This window comes from Scatophagus argus, chromosome 20, assembly GCF_020382885.2.
Source record: "Scatophagus argus isolate fScaArg1 chromosome 20, fScaArg1.pri, whole genome shotgun sequence".
Lineage (NCBI taxonomy): Eukaryota > Metazoa > Chordata > Actinopteri > Scatophagidae > Scatophagus > Scatophagus argus.
This window is the reverse complement of record NC_058512.1, coordinates 5,144,538-5,169,895: the sequence shown is the minus strand read 5'-3', so window position 1 is coordinate 5,169,895 and position 25,358 is coordinate 5,144,538. Positions and strand designations below refer to the sequence as shown.

The 25,358-nt window shown below is 41.2% G+C and overlaps 1 protein-coding gene and 1 long non-coding RNA gene across 5 annotated transcripts in view; one reads left to right on the top strand and one right to left on the bottom strand.

Moving 5' to 3' along the window:
- The window catches only part of LOC124051385, a 35,296-nt gene that overhangs the window by 1,897 nt on the left and 8,041 nt on the right, over positions 1 to 25,358 (top strand). The window contains exons 2-3 of one of the 2 annotated variants that reach the window (XR_006841823.1): positions 7,355 to 7,454; positions 10,105 to 10,640. This is a non-coding gene — a long non-coding RNA (uncharacterized LOC124051385). Of the gene's footprint in view, positions 1 to 7,354; positions 7,455 to 10,104; positions 10,641 to 25,358 lie in introns of those variants that run through there. The other variant, XR_006841824.1, reaches the window with a different exon arrangement.
- On the bottom strand, positions 1,831 to 24,118 carry pik3r1 (phosphoinositide-3-kinase, regulatory subunit 1 (alpha)). Of its 3 annotated transcripts, XM_046374697.1 has the most exons (15): positions 23,849 to 24,118; positions 22,163 to 22,786; positions 13,424 to 13,516; positions 12,991 to 13,065; positions 12,521 to 12,652; positions 11,689 to 11,890; positions 11,207 to 11,289; positions 6,598 to 6,799; positions 6,303 to 6,483; positions 6,079 to 6,204; positions 5,849 to 5,991; positions 5,563 to 5,739; positions 5,387 to 5,461; positions 5,127 to 5,297; positions 1,831 to 4,687 (listed from the first exon to the last, which is right to left on the bottom strand). In XM_046374697.1, exons 2-15 carry the CDS (start codon positions 22,497 to 22,499, stop codon positions 4,498 to 4,500), a joined length of 2,187 nt encoding a protein of 728 aa, XP_046230653.1. In that variant the 5' UTR covers positions 22,500 to 22,786; positions 23,849 to 24,118; the 3' UTR covers positions 1,831 to 4,497. The 3 variants fall into 3 exon arrangements, with proteins under 3 accessions (XP_046230653.1, XP_046230654.1, XP_046230655.1); XM_046374698.1 differs by lacking the exons at positions 11,207 to 11,289; positions 11,689 to 11,890; positions 12,521 to 12,652; ... (2 more) ...; positions 22,163 to 22,786; positions 23,849 to 24,118 and adding an exon at positions 9,096 to 10,011; XM_046374699.1 differs by lacking the exons at positions 11,207 to 11,289; positions 11,689 to 11,890; positions 12,521 to 12,652; ... (2 more) ...; positions 22,163 to 22,786; positions 23,849 to 24,118 and adding an exon at positions 7,923 to 8,464.

Below are 25,358 nucleotides of genomic sequence, written 5' to 3'. Positions count from 1 at the left end.
GAGAGATTGAACTGCAGAATGTGTGTTCATTTGTGCGTTGTGGTTTCATCTTCGAGTTGTGCTTGCTATGCCCTAAGGATGACAGCTAAGGACAATCAGGCTTGTGATACAATATGTGGTTCAAGGCTCTTTGTTTTCATGAATGTGAATTGTTGTTAGCAGTTAGCCGCTGGACTGTAAGAGCCTGTTTTCCCTTTTTTGTGTTCCTGCGATGATGTAATGCACATTTTGAACACTGGGTGGCATTTGCCGTTAAAGGGCAGCAGAAGTAGTTATAAACCGGAAGGTTACGAGGGGCTTACAGCTGTTGTTGCCTGGGGAAGCATAAAGTTTTTTGACTGTGGTCATGGCAGAAAAGGAGGTAAAATGCAATATGTGTTAAACTGAACGTTATGGTTGTAAATAAAAGAAGCAAAAAAACCACAGAGATTGTAAATCATCTGTAGTCATTTCGTGTCCGATAGGTAAAGGAAAGCCAGTGGCGCGCGTCAGATTTTCGCCGGCCTGGCAATAGCAAGCAGCTTATAGGAAAGCCATTACAAGGATTATCAGAAAGAATTACTGTGTGGAGTATTTCATCAATTAACTGTTGTTGCTTTTTAATATTCTGCTGCACATGTTAACTTTCCACTACTGTAGATTACACTAAAGGTTGTTTCTAGTGAAAGAAAGAAGCAGTAGTGCATAGAATCTGCAGAAAAAATTCCAAGCTGACATTGCGTTCCAGTTTGGTTGCTTATCCGGTATGACAGTCATGTCCCCAGAGTCTTTACATTTCAAACATTAAACAAGATGTTTCGTAACAAAGGGTGAAGATGTCCAGCTGTCATTCAGAAAACTGGTTTGTATGCCAGAAAAAACCTGTAACAATCCAGTCTGCTGGTAACAGGTTAAACTTCAGTCATAAACTTTTGATGAAAAGTCAGTGGTACTGACTTTGTGGGCTATCTGATAGATGTTTACTTAAAGCCAGTACATCTGAAGCGATTAGTTCATTAATCGATTAGTCGATTAAGGATTAAGAATTAATGAGCAGCCGTACCATATAGACAGATGGGATGAGTTTGGTGTTGAAGAACTTGACTGGCCCACACAGTCCTGACCTCAACCCCATCCAACACCTTTGTGACAAACTGGAACAAAGATTGTGAGCCAGACCTTTTGGTCCAACATCAGTGTCTGATCTCACAAATGCTCTACTGCATGAATGGGCCAAAATTCCCACAGAAACACTCCAGAATCTTGTGGAAAGCCTTCCCAGAAGAGTGAAAGCTGTTGCAGCTGCACATCTGTCAGTGTATGTAGAATGTGACGTCATTAAAGTCCCTGTTGGTGTGATTGTCAGTTGTCCCAAGACTTTTGTCAGTGTAATGTATTTTGCTAGCTGATCAATCATTTTTCATATCATATTTCCTGCTTCTCTTTGTCATATGTTATAGTAAACTGAATATGTTTGAGTTATGAACTCTGGGCAAAAACATCACACGGGTCTCTGTGAAGTTAATATAAATTATTATTGTCAGAAATTGATTGAAAAATTAACAGTTTTCTCTTTTCAGTATATCAAAAAGAGAAAATACTTATGAAACAATGAGTAGATTTATCAATGGTGAGAATATTTAGCTCTCTAATAACCACAAATGTCGACCTTGTGGTGGTGAAAGAAGAAGTCATTATGATTAATCAGCTGGGAAATGTGAATGTCAAACAATTTACTCAATATGGGACCGACCATCCGTCATCAGAGCCATGCTGCTAACAGGGCTAAAACTGGACTGCATGTCACACTTGCTCCAATAATACAATAATAAGACAAAAACATTTTTTTTTAAAAAAAAAAAACAGAAGTGTTTTATTTCTTTTTAAACAAAGCCCAATACAGATTTGAAGCAGAACTGGGCAACACTGGTAAATCTCAATCCAATCATGTCTGGGGCCACCCACATAAAGATGAGCTTCCGAAAAAAAGACACCTAAAATAATCATACAATCCAGAATTGGGGCAGGGAAAATGATGGTGCATGTTGCATCAACTACAAAAAAAAGAAACAATTTTTGACAAAATCAGACTTCTAGTACAATAAATGTCAGATATGACAGATCTAATATCCGTGACATCTGTTAGCGGCTTTCAAAGAACCAATCAAACCTAGGATAAATGAGTTTCTATCGTGCTAAAAATTTAAATCTTGGATGAGTAAGCTGGCCAAATACATCTAAAGACACATTTTACAATTTGGACTCAGTTGTGTGTACAGTAGCTTGTTTTAGCTGAACAACAGTTCTGCCATGAAGGGACTGGGAATTAAAATGCAAGAAACTAATGATTAAATCTTCCCAAATTGGACAAAGGTCACATTTCACACAGCATTTTTCTCAGAACAGATAATATCAAATCTATAATTTAGTTTTTTGACAGGGAGAGACACAAGTGCTGCCTGTTCATACACAAGAAGACATTTTTTTTTCAGCAAGACAATTTATGCTGAAGATGGAGATAATTAAGAGTCGAATTTGACACATCAAATGGAAGCAATAATCAAAAATACAATGGGTTAAAATTTTTACAACTAATTCATTACATAAAGATATATTAAACAGTTTAATTTGACAGCCGTGCTGACCATGAATACATTTTATGGTTGGGAATAAAGGTACAAAATCTAATTTAATGGCAGGTAGATCTAGGATTGGAAAACACATATAATATTAATGGCAGACGCTTTTGTCATTTTACTGACCTAATTTAAATTTCAGCGACAAATTGGTAGTTCTGGCAGCCCGACACACTGAGAAGCTTCATTAAAATATTTTCCAATAGTTATAACCATTAGACTGGGTTTATATGCGTACCAATCACAGATTTGTAAAAGCTAAGAATAAAGATGGGGAGAGAAAATGTAGTTGAGCTGTGGCTAAATATTTTTGTCAAGGATTCACATGTTCTCCTTTGAAATACGAAATTAAAAACAGATCTGAAATGAGCTGATCCACCTAGGTAAACAGTGATTTTCTGATACAGAAAAATACTAAGTGGACAATGTATATTGATCTTTAATAACAATATTAATTGGCTGAAAACACCAGTCTGCTCTGATATATTCTCATATGGGAACATATTATATATTCTATAACAAAATAAATCTATACTGTTGTTTTCATGGTGGTGGTTGATAAGGGTCGAACAGTCCCATCATCCCGATCTGAGTACTCAAACGGTCTTTGTCCCAACAATAAACTGCAAGCAGGCTGAACTCTGTAAGAAACTTGTGACTAACGCAGCTCAAACACTCAAAAGGCTCTGCCTTAGAAGAACATTAGTTTGAAGTGAAAAAAAACTAATAAAATACTCATCTTTTCCATCTTAATACCAGCTGTTAAAGTAATTTATAATAAAGTGTATGTTGCTATTATTATCTTTAAAAATTATGAGCAGTTTCTTTACTGTATCTTGGCATTTTGACACAAAATATCCTCTTGGATATTTACACAGGAAAAGATACTTTTCAAGCAATAAAACAAGCTTATATTGTGGGTTGCAACAGAATACAACACAATTCTGAAGAAATAATGAGGAAAGAATTGCATAGCAGATCAGAATATAACTAAACAGGAACTGATCCTTTTTGGTATGGTGCACTTAGATTCATGACTTTGCACATTTTCACATATGTACATGAAATAGTTAAGTCCATTCATAGTTTCACCTGCCCACAGTAAAGATCAAGTTTACTTCTACACTATAATGCTCAACAGTAAGAAGGCAGGATGCAGACGTCTCGTCCTCTCTGCTCTTCGGATAAAAGTCCATAGGAGTCTTTTCAAAAAAATTAAACTTTTGTTTTAAAAGTGCCATTTTGCTACATTTGTCAGCTGACCCACGGTCTGCTACTGAACAGTTAACACAAGCAGATGTGTTACACAGAAGACCCCCCCCCCAACGTCACACAGTTTCCTGATTCTGTGAGTTTTGGTCACATGGACAATCACACGCTCATTCACATCACACATACACTCAAACACTTGTGCAGAAACACAGACACACACACACACGCAGATGACACGAAAGGGAAAAAAAAACTAGTATGGAAAAACTTGTGGCCGGTCAGTACAGTTCCATTTGAAGGTTTATCTGCTGCGATTAGACATTCCCGGCTGGTAAAGCTTTATAAAAGAACAAGCACCATTTGGAAAAGGCCTCAAATGTCCTCTGCTGGGGGAGAGTTCAGCAGTTTCCACTTGATTCTGTGCTCCCACAAAAAGCAAAAGAGAAAGAAATGTACATTCAGACTCGCCTCAGGATGGTGGTCAGGCAAAGTCACTGAAATGTTTCAGGCTTTACTGCATCTTTTTCCACCGGTTTGAAGTTTGAGTTAGACAAAACCTCTTTTTTTGTTTGTTTTTTTTTTGTTTGTTTGTTTTAAATGGAGTCCTGGGACGGGTACCTCCAACTCCCATGAGGCCTTTTCTTGTGTCCATGTGGATACATCCGGGTCCTCACCGTCTCTGCTGGGTATAGACTGGATATGCTAGCGTCACATTTAGAGAGTCATTGTGCTGGACCAAAGATGTGTGCTGGTAGTGAAGTACGAGTTCTTTTAGAGAGCTGTACAGGTTGTACGGCTCAGCAAAGCCATAACCTGAGGGGGTCTTGTTGATGACGCAGTGCTTCACCTCGCTGTCCACGCTGTGAAGAAGAGGAGGAGGACAACGGTCACAGTCTGTTAAAGTGTTCTTTCTGACCACTTGCTTATTTATAGGAACTAATTACCATTTAAAAACATCTTGATCAAACATTAAAGCAGGTTCACAACTTAAGGTGAACATTAAAACCGTTTCGAATGTTGTTCCAATGTTTGTTTTCAAACTTTATCTGAAGTTAGCATGAGGCTTCAGCAGTCTGCATTAGACATATGAAGTCAATATCTTTTGAAGTTAGTCTTTTTAGGATGAAATTTCCTCTATGTGACAGTTTCCTTGTTAAAGAAAGAGGGAATTTTATAATAAAAAGACGTTGGAAGTGCATTGCATTGGATTGCGAAGTGATCTCTTGTTGTCCAGAGACATACTTGAAATAGTGTGAACCTGCCCTTTAACAGCTGTTTGGGAAAAGCACTGATACATACACAACACTGCAGGCGTAGCATCCTGCTTTGCTGCTGTCTCGAACCAGGAATGTTCCGTCTCTCTTGCCCTGGAGGAGAGCCTCCGCCTGTAGTCTGTTGATCTTGCCCAGTTTCCAGGACCGCTCGTCATGATGAGGAAGGTCTTCGTCGTCATCCACCATCGAGTATTGACTAGAAAAACAAGGCACAACAATTAAGTTGTCAGCCGAAAGGTTAATTTGGTTACGGGTTAATCTGCTGAAATGAAAACAGATACTCACTCTTCTGTGTTCTCGTTCTTTATTCCGAGCCACTCGTTCAGTTTCTTCTGTCTGACTCCCTTCTGGGTCAACCACCTGACAAGAGGAACAACATGAGGATGTTAAAAACCAGGTCAGACCCGTTTTGAATTCCTCTCCAGAGGGAAGCTGAAGTTTCAGAAGCACGCTGTACTCACATGAGATACTGGTCTCTGGTCTTACGGAGCTGAATGAGGTCTGGCTTGATGCTGTTCATCCTCTTGTCGATCTCTCTGTAGTCTGCCGCCTGCTTCTTCAGATCTTCTTCCAGTCTGCGCTTGCTATCTACGATTTCACTAATGCGGGACTTCAACTTCTCGTAGTTGCCCATGATCCTGCAGGCAACAGTGAGGGATGACTGAGTTTTGTGCGTAATTAAATGCTTATTATTCAATGCTATTTCTCCTTTTACGAGCGACCTGGTGAAGTGTGGTCGATTCTCACCTCTGGATCTCCTTGTCGTTGCCTTCTCTCCTGAATTTCTCAATATACTCCTTGCTGTACCGTTCTTGTGTCTGGCATTGCTCCTCAAATATCTTTATAGTTTCATTAAAAGCCTCAATAGCTGTCCTTTTCATTTGGATTTCCTAGAAGCAGAGGCACAGAATTAGTGTATGTCGTACAAGTACTGCGGTAGGGATCTTGATTATCGGTCAACTCTGGACAGTACTCACTTGTGATGTTCTGGTGTATTCTTCATACAGGCGGTCGTACTCTTTGTTCTTCTCCTGGTACTGCTGGTGGTACTCACAGAGCTTCCTCCCCACAGCTTCAATGTTGTCTTCTTTCACCACCTGATCCTGAGAGATGATTCAAGAGGAGAAAAAAAGGTTTGAATTTGAACTGCTTGAGCGTAAGCATTGTGAATGTGCACGTTTAGACTGAGCTGACGTCTCACCTGCTGGTGTTTGGAGACTGGATACAGCAGCTTGACGTCTAGTTTGGGGTTGTACTGCGCCAGTGACTCATTGCGATAGTGGTTGATGAGCTCAACAACGGAGCTGAAGGTCAGCGGGTCTGAGAAGCCGTACTTCCCGTCCCGATGGAATATCTTAATGAGCTTGTTGTTGCCTCCTTTCCTGTAGGTGGAACGACAAAAGAAGCAGAAAAACTGTTAAACTAGCCCCTAAAAATTCATCAAAGATGGCAAATAAGGTTAAGTGATTTCAAACTGAAAAGAGGGAGGAGCTTACCTCAGAGTCAGAGTGTAGTCTCCATGCATCTTTGTAGAGGCGTCTCGCACCAAAAACGTACCATCCGCAGTGTCCCTCAGTTTCTCATTGACCTCCTCCCTTGAGATGTCTCCCCAGTACCATTCAGCATCTTGTAGAGCCATGTTGTTGTTCATACCGTTATTAGTCACAGATGTGGGCTTGGGCGGCTTTGGAGGTAGAGCTGTTGAGAACAAGAGAAGTGCATGCAGAATGTAAATAAATGTGCTATGAGACAAATGGAGCCTGTATGTGCTCACATTTACAATCAAAGCTGCAGGAAACACAACTGCATAACAAACTTGACATCCACTACGCTGTCTGAATTTATTTCATCGTTTTGCAGATGCTGAAAATTGCTCCGTGGCTCTCGCTCATCTTTTTTCCCCCCATTGATTAAAACGGGGTTGAAAAAAATGCAGCCCCTCTCCAAGAGAGGCGGTAACGGAGAAGCGGTGGGAGGGGAAATGATGCATGAGTCAGGGAGAATGAATCTCATTCAAGAAAAGGAGAAATCCATCAATATTCTGAGCTGAAAATACTGTGATGCAGCTGCAGGAAAAATGAGACCCGATGAACACTGTTACATCATCGTGAACGTGGGTTTCTTTCAGCGGGAAAACAGGAAAAGAAAAGGTTAAAAAAATGCACGTAGCACACCAACCGTGAGACAAATGCAAATACCGAGCTGACCATAGATTACCATTGAAAACCATTAAATCTCATTTCTCTTTTGCAGAGCGTCAGCTTTCCACTGCCTCTGTTGTGATTTTCTACTGATAATCAAGGGATGGAGAAAAGAAAGTCTTCGATCTGCAGCAGGCTGTAGCAGAGCTAAGGTAACAGGCTATTTTTAACCCACAAATCTGCACTGTCTTTGTTCACTTCCTCTGCACTAACACCCATTCTGCTACAATGGACCTTGCAGGACTCACTGAGATCACCACCACCATTCACTGTTGCTAGACAACTACAATTGTGACATAGCAGAAAATGTAGAGGTTTCCAGTCTGCCTACCAGTTCAACCATAGCACATGGTTTCCTGCTGCACTTTTCGGCAGAACGCCTTCCAATCTGGTCGCATTTCTGCTCCAGATTTCTAGAAATTTCTAATTCTCACAACCATTCATGTGGACAATCCAGTCTTAACAGCTTAGCAAGAAAGACAGCTTGCATTATGCAGTCGCATAATGCAAGCTGAACGGGCAAAATAAACTCTTTTATTCTTAATACAACCACCTAAAGATCCATTTGGAAAAAAAGCCATTAAAAAGCAGCCTGCTCAGTAACGTGTTACATCACTTACCACAGCCAATCACACGGGGGGTCTGTCACCAACCACTCCTGCATCTTTCATTTCCTGAGAGCGATGAGGTCATTCTGAAAGCCCATTAGCTTTTACGTCCCTGCTTCAATTCTTCACAACACTGCAGCTAAACTGAAATAATTTTCTGTGCAGCATTCAGCATCATGCCCTAGCAAGCATCTATCTTAAAAGCAAATGTGCAGCATCTCTCCACTAGCAGAGGGGGGGGAAGGACCTGCAGCCTGTTTCCATGCTTTTCCTCTGTCATCCTCTCTCTCTCTCTCTCTCTTTCTCCTGCTCTCTCTGTGTCAAGCTTGGCCGTTTGCTCTCCTGCAGGTTGCTCAGCCCCTCCTCTCTGCATGTGTCGTGCGGCGGTTTAGTCCGTCCCACTTCTGGCACTCAGACAAAGCCAGCTCTGCTGCAGCAGCACGTACGCAGCTAAATTATAATGCCTGGTCCCGGTCAGCGGCACCCAGAGCTCCAAAATACGCCTGTAATCCCACAGCGTGACACACGGCATGACACAGATAGCTCCCTTGATTTCCTGAGTGAAATTAAAATAGACTGAGTTCTCGGTAAGGTATGAGGATTCTTCTAGGTTCAACTGAGGAACTCTTAAGAAGTAGGAAAACTGATCATATTAGCTACAAATCACTGTCATAGAAAATGTTTTAATGTCAGGGTGTAAATTAAACACCCTGCGAAATGAAATGAAAATTTAAGAATTGAAGGGACAGTTTCTAAAAATTACTGTCTATAAGGTTTAAAATACTTAAAATTAATACAAGCTTGGCCTATTCCACCAAGGCCGTACACTACCCTGCTGGGAATGTTAACAGCCTCTTTGATTATTAAGTTTGAATAGAAAATCTTCATTAATCAACTTCTGATTCTGATTTAAGCAGAGTTACATAGGCAGTGTGTAAGATTAGTTTAACTACACAGCACAAGCAGCAGGCAAAAGTGTTTGCTGACAGCTATGACCAGAGACTTAAAGACAACAAAACCCTTTATTCTTGTTCAAGTCTTCTCTTAAGCTGTGGTATTTATGTTCTTATTCTACTCAAGTGACCTTTATCGTTATAGCCTGCAGGCAGCAGCAGAAGCACACTGTTCCAATTTTGCATGACAATTTAAGCAAACAACCCAAAAAACACAGAACGTCAAACTTACGTTGCAAGTTGTGCATGTTTTGATGAGTCAACAATCTCTTCTTTGTAGCTTCTCTTTTATTCCCAACAGTTAAATTAAATCCAGTAAGTGAGTTACTTTCAAGTCCTCCAGTAAAGCTCCATTTCATAGTTCGGGCCACTCAGAAGCTGGATGTGGCTTTTTTCATTATTTTTTTTTTTTAAATTCTTAAAAAGGCTGCAGCTTTTGTGTGCTGCTTAATAAAATCCAGGTAATCCGCTCGACGTGAGGCAGGTGCAACATGCGACTGTCTAGCTGACTGACTGTTCAGTTCCTGCTGTGCGTGAGGTAAAGTCTCTCTCTCTCTCTTTCTGAGGCCTCCTCGTGTGGAGGCAAGTAGTTAATGATTAGCAGTAGCTGCTCTGGTGACGGTGCTGCCTGTTCTGAAAGCACCCACTCGTGCCAGCAGCGTGTGTGTGCGTGTCTCTCTGTCACTCCCTCTCTCTCTCTCTCTCTCTCTCTCTCTCTCTCTCTGTGTGTGTTTGTAAAGGAGGAGGCAGGAGGTGTTCAGTCTTATGATTAACTTGCAAAGTTTCAAATATTTGCTGAGCTGGGCACTTTGAGGCAGGGTGGACATATGGAGATGCAGGCAGAGAGGGAGGACGGAGGGGGGGGAAAGGTGGTGGTGGAGGGGGGTAGAAACTGGAAGCAGCCCTCAGTTAACAAGAAGTGCTCTGTGGAGCAGGCCGACTTTCCAGCCAACCAAATCTAAGTGGGCCTTTTGTCGCTTACTTAAAATAGGCACGCAGTAACTAGGAGGAGGTGCGCACACACACACACACACACACACACACACACGGGTCATTCACAGAAACGCATGTACATACTGTGCTTGTATGTTTACTAAGTAGGCTATTCCTCTCTCTTCTTGTGACCCTGTTGTCATCTGTACAAGACAGGTGACTGTACACCTGATCTGTGCTGTATGTTTTTTTCATGTGTGTGTGTGTGTGTGTGTGTGTGTATAAAGCAGAACTAAAATGTGTTTCAGGGTTAGTGTCTTGTGCGCCTGCCTGGCCGCCCTTCAATCCATCCATCCATCCACCCCACTGCCAAAGTGCTCCCGCAGGTGCAAATTACTGACAGCTGAGAGTGGTTCATGCGCAGGAACATTATAAATAGCCCTAACAGGTAATAAAATGTTTAAACAGCCACAGCCAGTTCTGGCCCTCTGGGCCAGCCAACACCAACGCTTTTAACTAGCACTGTAAAAACATGACTGTGCCACGCAATGCACAGCACTGCACTCACACACCTCCAGATGAGCTTCATCTATGAGGACCACCATGTGCCAGCCATGAAAACTTACTTTGTGTAGCTCTGTGTTTGACATATAACCAACTAATAGCAGCAGCAGCAAAAGAAAATCTGTCCTGATAAGAAAACCAGCATGCCAAAAAGTCGTCATTCATAACTACATTCATGTGCTGGAGGGAAATTCATCAGCAATCACTTTCAACACACTTATTTTTAAAAAATGTGTTCTCAGCTGGATTCAAAAGCCATACAGACTGCAAATCAACACTATCACAAGCACTGTAACTGTAAACTTTGCTCCGTATTCAACAAATTCCTATGAAAACCTTGCCCAGAATTATACTATTTAATTAACTGTAAAAATATTCATCTCTCAGAGGGTGGTGTGCAAGCTCAAAAGCAGAAACTGACATCCGCTGCAGCTAAAGCTTAAAAAATGGTGAAGCCTTAATTCAAACTGTGCCTGCCTCACCATTATGTAACAAAGATAATCAGGAAATGTGTTACAGTTAAATAGTCTTAACTTGCTTTAGTCATGTCAGTAGTTACACCTCCACAGTATACCCTGTGGTCTTCCACAACTCCAGCAGTTGCAAGACTCAACACCTTTCTTCAAGCTATTTATAGTTCAGGTCTCTGCGTTCACATTCTGCAGAACATACATCCACGTTCTGCATCCAAACAAATAAATGCCAACAAACAGCATCAATGCACTGCTAAACCATCTTGCAGGTTTTTTTTTATAAATGCAACAAATAATGTTCTCCAAGCATATACTGTTGTAAGCATCAATACTAGCATTTAAAAGCTGCATGACAGAAATAAAATAAAAGTACCTGGTGCTGTCTGATTTTCAGTCCATTCACTCATCACCAGAACCTCAATAATCTTGATGTGAGCATCCAAGCTTGGTTCACAGCTGTGAAGGGAGAGGAAAAAAAAAAGAGTTAAAAATTAAATAAAACCTGTGTTTTACAGCCCAGGTGACAGTCTCTTCTGCTCTGGTTGCTCTGTGCTAGTTTCAATCTGATGGCAATTCAGGCTTAATTACTTAAATTGTGCAGCACAACCGGTAAGTAGAAAAGCTCCAACCTATATGTGTGTACGGCAGAGAGCCATGAGTGCCCGACAAGGCTGTGCTCTGACAGTGTGTCACTGTGTGTCTGAGTGCGAGTGCGAGCATGTGTGTGCATGCTTGAGAGTCTGTCCGCCTCTGTGCTGCATGGCTGAGCCTGCACACTTGTCTGTCTGCTGCCTGAATGTCTATCTTTGACAAGTGTGCAACAGCAAGTCACGATCTGGCTGCCCTGACACCCACCTGGTGGCCTGTTGTCTGAAAAACACAGGGCTGAAGATTTCACCCAGGGCTCTGGCGCTGAGCAGGTTCTTGGAGCAGTTTTGGCAAACTCTAGCGAAATGCCTTAACAGACAGTGTAGAGTGAGCCAGTACTGGGGGGGCAGGCTCGGGGTGCTGCCAATACAACGTAGCAGCTGGGCACATTCCTCAGGATTCACCACCTCTGTTGAAACAGATGAGAACAGGAGGTCAGCCGGACCGATGAGAAAAACTGATCCTTCCTCGGTTGAAGACGAGCATAAAATGAAAGATGTTTCTTTAAAGAATGACAGACATGGAAAAAAAGTGTCATGTGCAGTTAGGTTTTGAAACCACAGAGAGATTGTGTGGTTGACAATGAGCGTAAGGTACACGGGCATTTGATTGGCTGCTTGAAGATGACAGAGATAAACTCTCAGGCTTGTCTTAGTTCCTATTAACCACAGATATCCTGTTTCTGGCCCTGTGACAGCAAGAGAATGCAAGTGTTACAGAACGGTGCATGGTGTGAGAATTTTGTCTGTGCTTGCAGCAGGAAAGCAGGATAGACAGTTAAGAGAAAGTGACAAAATACAGTGTTTCTATGCATTATTGGTAGTTTAAGAAAAGGCAAAGAAAGACTGCTGAAGAACACAAAACGGAAGTCTTCACTGAGGACCAAAGGGCGATTGACGTCTTGTGGCTTGGTGTTCAAAGTACTGAATGTTCAATAGGGTGTCGGCGCCACATTGCGTCAGCACTCATGTTTTAGATGAACTGTGCGCTACCAGCACAGTTTAAAAATGAGCACTGTGCCACAGTCGGCTGCTCTCACCTTTGGCGGTGTGGACCATCTGAGCATATATTGCAGTGGGGATGATGGGCTGGGGGAGATCCTGCAGGTACCTGCGCAGACCATCACACAGGGCCGGAAGCTCCAACTGATCCAAGTCTGCTGAGGGAGGATCTGAAGTGAACAACACAGAGACACAAGTGAATACCAAAACTGCTTCCTTGCACAAAGATTTTTTAATTAAAGGTCCCTGCACAATCTGCAAAACTACATAATGCAATACAGCCTTCACAAGTAAGTTTTTGGTCTATTTAACATAATGTATATGCAAATTCAAGTGTTTTTCCACTCACTTCACACATTTACCTCCGTTTGTCATCACCACTAATGTCACTGACTTTTTTGTCTCTATCTGTACTTCCTCTGTTCTGCATTTGTCTCCCCGACTCAGCTACAAGAAAAGTACAGGCTTCACATGAGCTGATCAAAGGTGATTAAAAAAAGCCACTTACCACAATCAAAACACTGTCTGACTTCAAGTCCACCACCAGCAGTAAATGTTCGATACAATGTGGGGTTATCCAGACCTGCAAATTATTAGTGAGACAAAAATGTATTTATTTAAATGTTTAGTTTTATTTTCTATTTTTATTTAGCTTATATTTCTATTTTATTCAACTTTTTACCTCGTATTTTTATATTTTACTTATTGCTCCCGGAACCTGAGTCCTAATTTCGTACCATAAACATGTGAATGTGAGCTGGTATGACAATAAAGTTCCTTGAATCCTTCTTACATTTTCTTGACTGACAAAAACTAAGACCATTTGGTTCATGTGTTTCTGTGCAAAGGGTCAAATTCAGTGTGTGGAAAGAGGAAACTGAAAACTCAAGAACAGTTTCACAGCAAGGTGGGTGACTTAAATGTTCTTTGGTGAAGCTCACCTTTCCTCTCAATAGCTTCCAGCAGTCTGGCGAGCATGGGTGGAGAGGTCTCTGGAAGGGAAAACTGCTCCGTTAAGTCCAGCAGACAGAAGACTGCAAGAGATAAGAACAGAGCGAAGTATTAGCACGTCAAAGATTATTTTTTAGTCTACAGCTAAAAAATAATTTGATTACCAGATAAGGCTTCCATGTGTTTCATTGATTAACTAGTCAATTGTTTATTGTGCAAAATGCCAGACTGCAAATTTCCTAAAGCTCAAGATGATGTCCTCAAATTGTTTGTTTTGCTTATCAGCACTTCAAAACTTGAAGATATTCACTTTATTATCAACTAAGAAAAGAAAATCAGTAAGTTCAAACTACATCCATGCAACTTTTTTATTTGAAAAATTACTTCAGTTATTTTTCTTTTAATCAACTAATCACTTTAGTTCTAATAAGTAATTTCCAGCACAGTCCATTTCAAAACATTAACTTCATGAATAATTAAGAATAATGACAAAAGAATAACTACAGTCAAAATTCTATTTCAACACCCCAACAGAAATGTAAGTAATTCAAGAGGAAAAGCTCCTCCTGTCTCCTAGTAACAATTTTCTCAGATTTTTACTTTCTTTGTCAGCATGACTAAGAAAATCTAACGTCTCTTGCCTCTAGCAATTTGATAAAACAATTTCACAGTTCTCAGTGGAAGATTTCACTTGACTCCCTTCTGATGTAAGTGGTGACAATGAATGAATTTAATTTGATGTCAAATCAGGAAATTCAATAGAAAGTACAAGTGTCCCATAGAGAAAGTGAATGGTCTGCTAGTCATCAGAAGCTATGACGTTCATGCGAAGGCTGCTTAGGTGCATGACTTACAAACTACTGCGAACTTCAAAGAACTGCCTTCAAAAGTAAAAGATGAGTATTTACAACAGACTGATTCAAGAACACGAGGTGCAGAGCACGTTGGGGTTTGGTGTACCAAGGAACTGAGCAAATACCCTGTGATATGAGCTAAGCCAGGCCAGGAGTTTTTTTTCTCATTTTCCCTTTAGAAGTTTGCATCCAGGTGTGGACATGAAAGGATGAAGGGGTTGGCAAGGATTTTATTTGGATTTGCAAAGGCGTATTTTGAAAAGGTGCTCTTCTGAAAGGGTGGACTGTTCAACACCAAGTCTGCAGTTTCAAAATGCTGAGAAACTATGAATGGAAGCCTTTCTAGTAACCATATTTTTCTTTGGTCATACCTTCAGAATTATTACAAATTTTTGAATCAAGCATTAAAGTGGGCATCTACTGCTCATGCTGATGCATGCACACTAGTCATTACCAAGGAACTGCCCTCTTCCACCAAGGAGAGTTCAATCAGGCAAATAATGAACCACTTCATCCAAATCCACATCCTCTTTGGCCATGGCAGCACACAGGCTGGCATGTTGCGTGTGAAGGACCTGGCTTACTAAAGTCTTTCTAACCACAGAACATACAAAACTCCATGTAGGACAACTGGTCATCTGGAAGACATTATTGGAACTGCAAAGCGAGAGGGGGGGGTTTTCTCAGAAGCAGTGAACTCTGAGATGGAACACCAGAGTTTCCCTAAATAGCGATTGAGACACGCAACGCTACCATCACACACCTTGGCAGTGTAACCTTTCTCTCAGACAAGATATCCAACACGCCTGCTGTTCTACAGCCAAACTTTTTCTGAGAAACTCAACTTGCAACCTGAAGTTAAATTTAACCCCCCTCCCCCAAAACCCAACCACCTGCCCACCCAGTGTTTTCTATGAAAATTACCAGACTGCTATACTAAAGACAACATCTCTGCCTTTATAAGATGTTTTAAATGTAGGATTTTGTTAATAATTAACACTTTTAAACATCTTGTAGGACAATATATAGGTTTAAAATCATTTCTCCGGTAAAGCTTGGTGATAACTACTATAACAAGAAGACTCTTCAAAGTAATTTTTTGAGTTTATTTACTTGTTCTGCCGCTGGCCTGTGAGTGACACCGGACTGGCTGGAGATAGAGTTGCTTCTTGGTACTGTCAACTATGTGCTCGTTTCAACATCAATGGAACTGGATCGAGTGGCGGACAAAATATGGTAGAAATGTTTGGAGCTATCAGTGATGATTTCTGAGATGGCTTGGCATGAGATCAAACCATCAACATGCCCCCACAGGCCAGTGCTTCAAACCATACCAACACAGATGAATACACACATAAAAAACCAAACAGTGTGGGGGGTCGCAAAGCATGACACCAGCAATTGTAATCAATGCCGACTAAATAATTCTCTTTGGATTACTGTAGTGTTCCGACACAAACACATAGTATTACTGCTGTTTTTCCCTGTCTAGAACTGCTGAGGGGCTACACACATCACAAGTCTCCGTTCATACTCTCAATGGAAGCGGCTTTCTGTGGCAACTCCAGAAAGGAGCGTAAAGAGCCAGGGGCCCCTTGGACGTGTCTCTGCAAGCCTGCATGTTTGGCAGACGTTCTCGTGATATCCCAAAATGACTAAGCCACTACTCAGTCAGCCAACCGCAGGTCGAGGAAGTCAATGCAGCTGCCACTGGTGCTGCTGTGGTGAAGGGGACAATCTGCCCGGCTGAAACGGTATGTCTGCCCCGAACAAACTGCAGACTGTGGGCAGGACAGGGCTGGGGCACCACGGACACACTAAAGATAGCAGACACTTGGGATAAATTTAGAGGACCTACTCAAGTAACCAGCATTTTCAGGTTATACCATTTCTTCTTGTTTGGAAAAGGTCCAGCTGAGGCATGGCAGTAAAAATGAATAACCCATGGAAAGTACATCACACCACACCATATGTGACAGCACTTTACAGAGCATTATGTGCATTATGAGTGAATTACAATGCAAAAAATATGCATTACACTCCTAAGGTATAAAGGTAGATAGTCTGAAGGGTGCAGCTGATAAATAAAGCATTTTTCAGTTCTTCAACAACAGGAAATATAGAAAAAGATTTGTCATTAACATTTCCAAGTGAAGCTCTAACATGCTTTAACATGTTACTGGAAGTCAATGAATGATACAGCTTTGAGCTCAAGTAAGTTAAAAAAAAAAGGGGGCGAGCAATGTCTCCTCCTGCAGGGTGCAAGATGCAGTGCAAAAGCTAAGCGACAGCCAATGAGGAGCCTGTTGCTACTGCCTGACAATTAACCCTATGAAGAGCAGACCATCAATGAATCACACAAAACGGTTTCCTGATGTGCAGTCAACTGTGAATCAGACTTGCATCAGGCCACACACCAACACATATACTCATTAATTACTACGAGAAAGCATTTTTTTTTTTACATTTTTGCTGCATTTTCAGAGCACCACTCACACAAATGATAAAGTCTGTTGAAATCAACTTAACAGCACAAATGTAGTGCCTGAAATACTTCCTTGATTTTGCCACTGTGCAGACTGATTTAAATAAAAATGTCACCTTGTCAAGTTTTATATACATTTTAATTCCTAAGGTCAGACCTGTGCATCGGAAGAGAACCAGTCTAAGCCAAAAGCGGCAAAAAGCATTTCCTTTTCTGCAAAATATCCCTCACAGTGCAATGAGACAGACCCGGAGGTGCCTATTCGAGTTTTCATAACAGTTTACGCGTAGTTTATAGTTTAATGTTAGACGTGTGAGGTATATGTTGAAACAGTGTGCTGTGACTGCTCTTGTTTTTTTTATTCTTGAGAGGTACTATTTTTAGAAGAACTGACTGCTGACCTCTATAGAGCAAATAAGAAAGGTGTTTTAAAAGGGAGCTAATGATCTATCCTGTTCAAAGCATTATGTAATGCCACACCTCCACAGCACAAGACATGCACACAGTACCTAGCTGCACTATCTGCTACACCCTTGTCTCTCTCCCTATCAGAAACATCACATATTTGAAATGCCTCTTCCGTTCCCCTTGACTTTGTGTTTCTCTCTAATCTCACCACTGTCTTATTGTATTCAAGTCTATCAGTCTGTCTCCCTCTACCTTATTTCTCTCTTAATCCTGCTAGCAGACATGCTCTGACTCTAGTAAAGAAGATTTGCCAATGCAGACTTCAGTCTCTGCACACCATCAAGTAATGACACATTTATGCACACATTTTCATACAAGTCTTACTGTGTTCATACACTAATGCAGTTAGTGAAAAAAAAAATCAGAGTTGATTTTATTGAGCTCTGAGATTATATTGCTTCTCTTATTTGTCATATAACTGCAAACAAAGATATTTTTAATGATAGCAATTGAGGATGTGCTACAATTGTGTTCACTACTTCACAGGGAAGTCTAAGTGATATAATGACCCAAACTAACAGTGTGGGATGTGTGGTCTAAATCTATACCTATATCTATGACTGGACTCATTTTGTGGATTCATTTTTTTACAGAGAAGTGGTTACATGAGGAACTGCAGACAGAGCTAAAACTGTTGATTAATCAATCAATAAAATCACCAGAAAATTGTTGTTGAAGGAGGAAAAATGTGACTGTGTGTGTCTGAAACTAAATATGTCAGGGATTTTGACTGTTAGTTGGAGAAAACAAGTAAATTTAAGACATCACTTTGAGGTTTTGGGAAATTTTAACTGACATTTTTCATGGTTTTCTGACAAACGACTTAAAGCCAAACAATGAGTCAATAATGAAAATAAACGATTGTTAATTGCATCACCTCATCATCTTTAATCTGGTAAATAACTTTTCACATGCTTTTGTGAGGCTTTTAAGAGAAAAATGAGTCTGTGTCATCAAATTGGCAGCAAAATTGCAAACACCTGAGAAACAACCACAGAAAAACTAACTGGCAATACCCACCGACTCTATGAGTTAAGAATGTCCTGCAGGGAAAAATACAAGGATAACGAAAGGTTGACAGACATTTAATAACCCCTCTGTGACACAGTCAAAGGTTGGAAACTATGACAAGCCAAAAATATATCTAAATCCTGCTTAAGACTGACGTTAGCAGGCAGCGGATTTGCCGATGACACTCTGCTCGCCCTTGATTAATACCAACAACATTACAAGTTAATAGCATGAAGCTATGATCAAAATTGATTTTACCGCAGAACAATGTCTACACTTATGATAACAATAATATAACAATTAAACAAATAAAACTGAAATTGAAACCTCACTGTAGCAGCATCTAACTGATGACAATGACGGTGTAAAACAGCAATCGCTGGGGTCCTATTCACTGTGCAACCATTTATTGTTCAGTTGCATTGTGCACCAGGTTACCGCAATCAGCACTTAGCACAATACTGATTCATCACAAAGCTACAAATCAGTCTACCGTGCAGTCTGTGCGCACCCCTCCGCCAAAGAAGCGCCATCACATTCCTGGCCCCAGCTGCCACAGAGCAAACTATCACGTTATAAAAACTTCTGCTGGGTTCATTCTGCCACTGACTCGGATGGACTTACTGATCTGTGACTGCCCTTTCTAGAGAAGCAAAATGTACATCAAACTGAAACAAAACCTTAAGTTGGTACATGCATAGTTTCAGGGAGAAGTGAATTCTTAGCAGAGAAAAACTGACAGTACTGGCAGATAGTGCTCAATACAGCAGATGTCAGCCTGAGTACTAAAGAGGCCCAGAGAAGGAGAGCTACATTATCTCAATCTCCAGCTATGCAGAGTTCTCTCCCTGCTGCACAGCCTGCTCTCTCCCTTCCAGTGGCTCTTTACAAAATGTCTATCTTTTATACAACCCAAATGTTCCATGCAGTTAGTCTACTGTGCAAATAAATGAGCCATAATGAAAAGGTCAGGAGGGTTGCATAAAATAATCTTCATATTCAGTTGCCGTGTCTGTTTTTCCAATAAAAGTCGTCAGTAATGTAGTGCAACGTGGGCTACACAAAAACTGAAAACATAATGATAAGCTTCTGGCGTGCAAAAGGAGATGCCCGATGGCATCAAATATTTCCTTAGACAAGACTGAGCATGTAGGCTGAGCCTTGTGAGGGCATTCAGAGTAAGAACCAGTTGAACACAATTTGATCTCAAACATTAGGCTGTTGGAAGGCTTGGAAAAACCATAACATTATTTAACCAAGAGGAATCGCTTTGGTAATATATAACATGGTCACTAAACTTCACTGTGGCCATAAAAGGTTACAGTGACAACATATTCTTAACTGCAGGAAGCTTTTAGCGCCAAAATGATTCAGCCAATTAATACTTAGTCAACACTCTTGGACTAATGGTATGCTGTGTTGAGAAATATAATGTATTACTTCATTAGATTTTTGAGGAACTGAGGAAAAAATAACTTATTTGTGGGAATGAAACACATTTTGAAATGTCTTTTTTTGGTACTTTCATAAAACAAAAGAATGATCTGTTTGCTTTACATCAGTATATTAAATATGAAAAGTGCTTTGATTATTTCTGAATTTCTGTATAAAATCAACTAAGAAAATGGAGCTATAAGCTGAAGTTACTCGGGTTTTGTTATATGAGTTTCAATCTCTGAGTTCCTTTTCCTTGGCGGGCCCAGACACATGCATATTCTCTCAACTGAGAGGCCCAGAAAAGGAGCAACACTTTAATGTTTAAAGAAAAAAAAAAAGCTGAGAGCTGGAATGAGGCGGAACAGTTTCCCAGCCTAACCTTCTTCTCTTTCTCTATTAACCCTCTCCACATCTGCTGCACTCATGTAAACCCCTGTGGCTCAGAGAAGAGAGGCCCCTTTCCAAACCTCCATTCTCCACCTCTTTTCCCCCTACCAGAGCTGACTGTAGGAACTATCAAAACATTTAAAAAAAAAAAAGGGATGAGGGGGAGGAGGAAGAAAAAAAGCTGAGGAGTAGGAGGAAGGGAGTGAGATCCCTTGGTGGTGGGCAATAAATCACAAACACTGTGGGAGCAACAAGAGCCCAGCCTCCATCCCTGAGCCTTCAGCCTTCTTCAAAGTCTCCTAGAACATGCAGAGCCCATTCCCTTCCAAAGGCCCCCACCCAGTAACACCCGCGCCTGCTTCACCCCCTCTCCTGATCCTTTCGCACACTATCCTTTGCACCGACGCTTTAGCAAGCACAGGGGTTCTCTCTCTCCCTCACCCGCAACCTCAGGGCCCCATCCCTCCCCCTCTCGGTCCCTCTCACAGCACCAGGACACAGAGACTTTTCTTCTCCCGGTGCTACATTCACACTCGCTCCAGGCTCAGCACTGCCACTCAACCACAACACCGCCATTCAACACATGCCCCCTTCATGCAGCTCCTCGCTCACCCTGCAGACCACAGCAAAGAATTTCACAATCGCACCACAAAAGGGCAGAAACTGGAAACCTGGCAACTGCAGCTGCTCTTTAGGTGAGCAGGAAGGTTTGAAGTGGACATTCATGCAAGCCAAACTGTCTTTAAAAAAAAAAGATGCAAGTTTTAATTGCATTTCATGGTTGTGGTCTGAGCAGTGACACTGACTCAGATTTCAAAGGGCAGCTTTTATACGCAGCCATCTTGGAATTCACAGAACTTGAATGAAATGGGACAAAACAAACATGCTAAATACATTCAAACATCACTTGCTTAAGTATTTAACTCCAAGTACAGTAAGGATTTTTTCTTGCTTGTAGATTCTTTCGGAGTAACTTGCACTAAGCAGTCTGACTTTCAGCTTGTTTCCTGTCTCTCAAAGTAAAAGACTGATAACTCTTTGTATCCACTATAGATTGCTCATGTGTGTTGGACAAAACTGGACAAAAATGGGGCTGCTTGTCCACATTTGCTGTATTATTAACACCGTGCTTATTCTTTAAATACCAAATCAAAAATTGGGGAATTTTCGAGTTACAGTGTTCTTGACCAAGACCCACTGGGTGCAGATAATGAATACAGGCTCTGAAAAACTCCAGGGCACCTAGAGGTGTTGCCGAGTCATAGACCTTATCATGAACAAAAGAGCCAGTCTAGCTGCTCCCCACAGGCTTTCAAGAGAAGGAGCAATGTGCCTTAATAACAGTAATCTGATCATCTTTCCCAACACTGATAAGGGAATTATATTCCCTTTAGATTTGGCTTTGCGGAGGAACACAGATGATATACACTTGTAACATATGGCTGGCACAAGATGTTCTGGTTTACGATAGCCTGGACACAGGCCAGTGCCACTGTCCTCTGGGACCAGGCTTCACATCGAGTGCAGCTGTACAGCACGGAGCACAGCAACCTGTTGTCAAAGACTGCAACTGCTTTGCAAAATCAGCATCTTCCTCACACTTTGTTAAACATGACTTCAAATCTGTGAGTTGTCTATGTTTTCACTCAACAACGAATTAGTCATTAACATGGCGCCAGTGGACAACCAGGGAAAAATCGAGGAAGCCGTTTACGGTCAACACCACAGAGAACGACACCCCCCACAGAGTTATCACATGACCAAAGTCCACATGATGTCACGTTATAAAAACTAAACAATCTGAATGACAACTGAGCAAACTTATTTCACTGAAACAGGATGCAGTTTGGGGAAAACCAGGAGAAGGGACTTTGCAATAAGATTTTTTTTTTTTGGTTTAAAAATTGAAATTTCATTTTTCGTTAAAACGTTGGTCTCTTTCTTTTATCCTTCGTCACCTTGACGAGCACCAATTTTCTGATCCTAAGGCTACGTAGATTACAGCATTGCTTTACTCAAAAGTGTGCGATCATTCAAATAAAGCGGCAAACTTGTCATGTAGTTCTGTGGTCTGGTGTTAAACTAACCTTGCTCGGAGTCGGAGTCTGTCTCCGCCTTGAAGGCACCCGGAGCTACAGGTAAGGGTCTGAGGGGCCTTGGCTTGGGTGTGGGGGGCGAGATCCATTTCTTCCCGATGAACTCGACATACGTCCCAGGGAAGTCCCCTTTTTCCTGAGTGGTTTCATTGAAGCCTGGCAGCCAGCCAATCTCTTCTGGCCTCTGCTCCAGCCCATCGGTGTACCCAAGAGCCACCAGGGCTCCTTTGCTAACCAGCAGTATATCCCCCACATGCAGATCAATGTCCTCCTCCCTCTCCTTCTTGTAGTCATAAAGCGCTCTGTACTGATATCCTTCAGCACTCATATTGATCACTTGGTGACAAGGTGTTCTTTTTAAGTTGACTTTCAACCAGCAAAGTTACTTTTCAGGTTTCTCTGATAGTCTTTTTAGTCCAGGTACACATTTGCTAGTTTAGTTGGTTGTAGATATATACCTCTGATAAAACTGTGAAGACAATATCTAGCTTGTCTTCATTCTTTCACAGTGTCTGTCTCTTCTGAATGATTTCCAGTTTTCTTGCTGTGTTGCCTCGTAGTATACACCCATCAATAAATGGCCTGCAGCTGCAATCCTGAGAATGCTATCCAGACCTGTAAGATGAGAGGGGAAGCCATTTGCAACACACTGCATAAGACAATTAGAATATACATTAGATATTGACTTAATTTGCTAAATAAGATCATATACGAATATGAAAGAGGGACTAACAGATCTGCAAGAAAGCCAATGGATATTTTATTAACTGGGCAGAAAGTTCATTTTGCACTCCACCTTAGTGATAAAAAAAAAACACTGTTGTTACACTTTATATTACTTTACAATACCTTTGTAATTACACTTTGCCACATGCCAGATCATATTTACTTCGTTGCAATGTCCCTTAATTATATCACCAGTTTCTCACTGAAAGCTCTGTAGTACCATTAAACTAACATTTCTCACACTTATCACAATAAGTGACAAACTGACTATCACAGAGGTAAATAATTTACTGATCCAGATTATATTACCGATTAGCTGTTTTTTGACGGCACATTTACACTCTGACACACTTCAGCGATGTTGGGCCAACATATGGCTGCTAACACTAGCATCGTCCTTGACAGCTTAAACTAACATCGCTGTAACTGTTATACAACCAAATATCAACCCCCTTCGTTTATTAAGGTTTGCACAAATGTTGAAACCAAACTTTCGGATTTGAGAAACGTCCGTATGCTTGCAAGATACTCCAATGAATTTACAAAGGGTCCAACCCAGTAACGTTAGTCTGAAAACGCGTCGTGGAAGCTAGATGGGTAACTGTTAGCTAAGTTAGCCAGCTAAAGTCAGCTTCCTTGCTAACGGGATTGACTAGCTTCAGTTAGCTGTTCGGGAAGTAATTACGTTGACTAAAAGTTTCAATTGTCCAGACACCCCAGGGTAAAGTACAACAGTAATTAAACTTGAACAGATAAGATATGTGCATGTAAAAAAAAAGATTGGAGGTTAACGCAAGGGTATGTTGGAAACTAAAAGTCTAAAGTTCAACCTAAGTACCTTCCAGACAATATAAATGACAAGTAGCGTCTTCAATGATAACTTTTTAATAAAGTGATTTAATCGTTAATATTTGCTAACTGAATTACCGACTTTGGCCAGCAGTAACTTACCCGAGTTGCATGGATCCACAGGCGCATCCAACGAGTCCTCTTCCTTCCACACTAAACGCTTCCACTTCGTTAGACAGAGTTACGACATATCATCAACAAAATTCAAACCTAAATTTGATCCAGTACCAACACGGTTAAAAACAATAATCGTGCGCTTACGTTTAAATCCGGTTTAACGACTAGTACAAACTGTTACAAGCTTGTCCACATAACGGCACGGTTTCCCCGTCCTGAACAAATGCTCCCTTGAACGTCGCCTCTGCGGCCAACAAGGGGCAAGACAAAGCACGGCCGCTCATTGGCCACTATCTCTGTCAATCACAAAGTCACTTATCTAGACCAATCAGATTTTCGGTAGAGGCGGACACTCCCCCCTCCCCCTTCAATGTACTTTTGCACGCAACATGAAACACCTATGCGTGTTACATAACTTCTGCACGCAAACCTAATGTTAACCAGGCTCCTTCAGGGTTTTAGTAGCGGCATCTGTTCTTATGCTTGACGAGGATTATTTGCACAGCATTATCATCCAAAGTAATGAAGGCAATATAAAGATATCACATTACTCAAAGTGTGATGCACTAGACCAACACTCCACAGCACATATGGAGAACAACTGTTGTGGAATATGCCTCATTCACTTGTTTGAAACTAATACATTAAATTATATATGAAATAAAAGGAAATTCGCAAAAGAACACAAGGGGGGAGAAAGTATCAAAATTTTACAGAGTCACCATCTGAAGCGCATGACCGTGAATGTGGGTGGCCTAATTACGGTAGGGAAAGAGAGCTGTCTTGCAGAAATCCCCTATCAAGTATAAACCCTACTGTCCTGTGCTAAAAGAGGCCGTAAGCAGCTTTGTACAAGGGTAGGCCCCTTTGAGTGCCCTGCAGTCACACAGGCTATCAGCACTGAGAAAAAGAGGAAGGAGTATAGAAGACAGCACAATTGGTGGTGTTGAAATTAATAGTTACTAGGAACTTCAAACTGCTGCTATGAGACGGATTGGGAAACTTAAACAAAATGTCCTTTTTTTACGTCTTTCTTTGAGTCATCCTGACAATTTTTAGTCAAAAAAGTTCAAATGTTGCAGTTTTCTTTTATCAGCGTAAAATCACTGGTGACTGCATTTATTTGTCTCATTGCTCCATGTATGTTTTTGCATTGGCAGACAGTTTAGTTTTTCTCTTTCCCAAATGCCAAATGACTATGATAGTCAGGGTTTATATTTCTGCTGTGATGGATATTAATATTTGAACTACCAGACCATATAATCCCCGACTATCCCAGCACTACACTTTGCTCCCCCTGATTAAATAGTCAGGCTCTGGTGACCCATCTGTTGCCCTGCAGATACCCGAACTACACCTCTCACTTTACCACACAGAAGTTTTAGTGGATTGGACTTTGTTCATATTTTCTAACAGATATTTCAGGGTGAGACAGAAGTAAATCATACTTCCCATGAGGTTTGTTTGGCTTGTTTGCACAGTAGAATACTACAAA

Excerpts from the sequence above, each read along its gene's own strand:
- pik3r1 (XM_046374697.1), bottom strand. The coding sequence starts at position 22,499 with ATGAGTGCTGAAGGATATCAGTACAGAGCGCTTTATGACTACAAGAAG. Across the intron at positions 6,205-6,302 it reads CAGTCTCCAAACACCAGCAG|GATCAGGTGGTGAAAGAAGA; the intron begins GTGAGACGTCAG and ends ATCATCTCTCAG. Across the intron at positions 5,992-6,078 it reads AATACACCAGAACATCACAA|GAAATCCAAATGAAAAGGAC; the intron begins GTGAGTACTGTC and ends CTCTGCTTCTAG.